The sequence below is a fragment of the Echinops telfairi genome, unplaced genomic scaffold (genome assembly GCF_000313985.2).
Source record: "Echinops telfairi isolate 266 unplaced genomic scaffold, ASM31398v2 ScPeMD7_7475;HRSCAF=8513, whole genome shotgun sequence".
Lineage (NCBI taxonomy): Eukaryota > Metazoa > Chordata > Mammalia > Afrosoricida > Tenrecidae > Echinops > Echinops telfairi.
Genome location: NW_022111379.1, coordinates 27,164,888 through 27,167,891, shown reverse-complemented (window position 1 = coordinate 27,167,891; position 3,004 = coordinate 27,164,888). Strand labels below are relative to the sequence as shown.

Genomic DNA, 3,004 nt, shown 5'->3' with positions numbered 1-3,004 from the left:
TTCATGGGGGAGCGGGAAGAGGGGCGAGGAGGAGCTGATACCAAGTAGAAAGCAAATGTTTTGAGAATGATGATGGCAGCATATGTACAAATGTGCTTGACGCAATGTATGAATGTATGGATTGTGATAAGAGTTGTACGAGCCCCCAATAAAATGATTAAAAAAAAACACGATTAATAGAATTTCAAGTGTAAGCTAATTAAATTTTAAACCTTAAGTCTAATTTACTTTCAACATTAGTATTTCTGAGCCCCTGTCATGTTTCAGTTCTAATGGCTTATTAACCTGTGATATGCCGATTAAACAACTTCACTTGTTTAAAGAGGGCTTGAAGCGCTTACTGATAAAGATCAAAGACTACAGCTTTCATTATGGGGTACACCTCAATTAAAAAGCCAAATTCCCTGCTCTTGAGTCCTTTCCAATTCCTAGTGACCCTGTAGGACAGGGTAAAACTGCCCCCGTGGGTTTTCCAGACTGTAACTCTTAACAGAAGTAGAAAGCTTCATCTGGTTTCAAACTGCTGACTTTAGCTGAACAGCCAAATGCATAACTGCTGTGCCACCAGGGCTCAACATAAAAGAAAAATCCTTACCACTGGACCAATAAGCAACACCACGATAAACAGAGAAAATAGAGAAGTGGCCAAGGATTTCATTTTGCATCAATCCAATACCCATGAAATAAGCAGTCAAGATGTCTAATGTACTCTGTTGGGCTACAGAATCTCTCTTTAACGTGATACAAAGTAAAGATGTCACTGAAGATTAAGGTGCGCCTGACCCAAGTTATGAAAATCTGGACAGTAAATAAGGGAGACTGGAGATGAATTGGCGTCCTTGAATTCTGGTGTTTGTGAAGAAGATTGAATATACTACGGTAGTCAGAAGAACGAATGGCTTTGCCCTGGAAGAGGCAAGTCTAGAATGTACCAGAGAAGCAGTGATGAGGGGACTTTTCTCACGTACTTTGGACTTGTTTTCCGGAGGGACCAATCTCTGGAGAACATCATTCTTGGTAAAGTAGAGGGTCAGTGGAAAAGAGGAATATCTTTTTTTTTTTGAAGACCAAATGATAAGTTAAAAAAATTTTTTTTAGGTGTACATAGGTGCTTGACTCAATGGATGTATGTATGGACTGATAAGAAATGTACGAGCCCTCAATAAAATAATTAAAAAAAAAAGAACAATGAGGGTAACAAATGTCCAAATGTCCAAATGTGCTTTATACAATGGATGTATGTATGGATTGTGATGAGTTGTATGAGCCCCCAATTTAAAAAAAGAGTACAAAAACAAAAAAAATTTTTTTACTTGTACAATACTTGCATTTATTTCACATAGTACTGTTTGTGTTGGCAATAGAAATGAAAAGGCATTGGATAGAACTCAGTAAGGAGGAATATCCTTAGTGAAGTAGATTGACTACAAACAAGGAATGATTGTGAGGAGGTCACAGGACTATGCTGTGTCTCGTTCTGTTGTGCAGGGAGTGAGTTGGAACTGACTTGATGGCCCCTCGCAAAAAAACGCCAACCCCGTCTAGGTCAAATGTGCCTACTCAGAGTCTGCTGATTTCATATAAAAGCTCTGCCTGCAAATTATTATTTTTAAAAAGCAAGTATATTTATTGATTTTTATATTAAGTTAACCTGTATCAGATACTTTTTGATCATTTTTTTGGAGAAAAAGGTCAGTGAGGGGGTTAAATTGGTCAATTTCAAAATGTAATGGATATTGAATTTTACTGATTCTACCTACATGTGATCTGAGAGAACTTGTTTTCCTTGTGACATAGGACTTTCCACTGGACTTGTATACAGACAGCTTCTTTACAAGCAGAAGGCCGGCCATCGAAGCTCGACTACAGCTTATTCATGCTGCTGATGCCCCAACCCTATGTTCCTGGCTGGCAGCTGCATGGCAGGCTCAAGAAGGCAGAGTAGCTTCCATAGTCAACTGGAACCGTTTTGCTTCTCTTCAGCAAGCTCAGGTAAAAGCAGTTGTTTGCTGCATAGTACATTTGCTCAAAAAGTAATACACCCCAAATACATGTGGGTGTCTTTATGGGAGCTATCAAAATATGCATGTGTGTGTGTATTCTATCACACACCCATAACTGAGGGAGCTTTAAAAATTTTTGGAAACGCAGAATTATAAGATAATGCAATTTTCCCATGAAATGAAAAAAATCCTTTGTGCTAATCTCCCCCGTCTCTTACCTTCCGCAGCCCAGGTGCTGCTATATGTGATGGGAACATGTTAGGACACAAAACCTAGACATGGTTTTCCCATCCCTCGGATAACAACTTTCTTTTGCCTCTTCTGCAGTCCGTAGAGAAGAAGACACTTGCCCCGCCCCGATAACTGTCAGGTCTCTGTGAGTCATCACTGTTGTAACTCTTGAGGACTCACTCCAGGCTCCTTCCTAGTGTCTTCTCAGAATTGTCCTCACAGGACAGACAGATGATAAATGGCCAAAGGAAAACTAGTAGCATTTTCTGTGGTGAGTTTTCGTTGATTTTCGTCCCAGCACAAGAACCAAAACAACCTCTGGTTTACTTGGAACAGATATGTTTTTCTCACCCACTGAGTTTTTGTCTCTCTTCATGATTACTGGGATATATTTCTGAGCATCATTAAGGAGAGAAATGGCTACATGTCCATGTGTTCTCTGTTTAGGATCTTGTTTCCTGCTTAGGCGGCCATGTCCTCAGCAGTGTGTTTAGGCAGTTGGCTACTGACTTCCGACATTGCCGAGGTGGCCTCCCTGACCTGGTGGTATGGAACTCCCAGAATCATCACTTTAAGGTCAGTTGGCCCATACTGGGAAATCATATTTGTAATTTTACCAACAGCCTACTCCGAGTTCACACGTAGGTAATTTTTAAGTGGTCGGCTGTGGGCAAGATTCATTTCCTTGTGAAGCCGCTGTTTGACTGAAGGCATTTGTTCTGTGCTGGCTGTGGGCTGGAGTCCACTGCTAGTTTCTTGCCTTGCGGGCC

General features: G+C 40.7%; 1 protein-coding gene across 3 annotated transcripts in view; it reads left to right on the top strand.

Moving 5' to 3' along the window:
* The window catches only part of FAN1 (FANCD2 and FANCI associated nuclease 1), a 62,332-nt gene that overhangs the window by 32,938 nt on the left and 26,390 nt on the right, over nt 1–3,004 (top strand). For 2 of the 3 annotated variants that reach the window (XM_045285763.1, XM_004699739.3), the window contains 2 exons: nt 1,798–1,992; nt 2,682–2,810. In XM_045285763.1, coding sequence (XP_045141698.1) covers nt 1,798–1,992; nt 2,682–2,810 — 324 coding nt within the window. The other variant, XM_045285764.1, reaches the window with a different exon arrangement.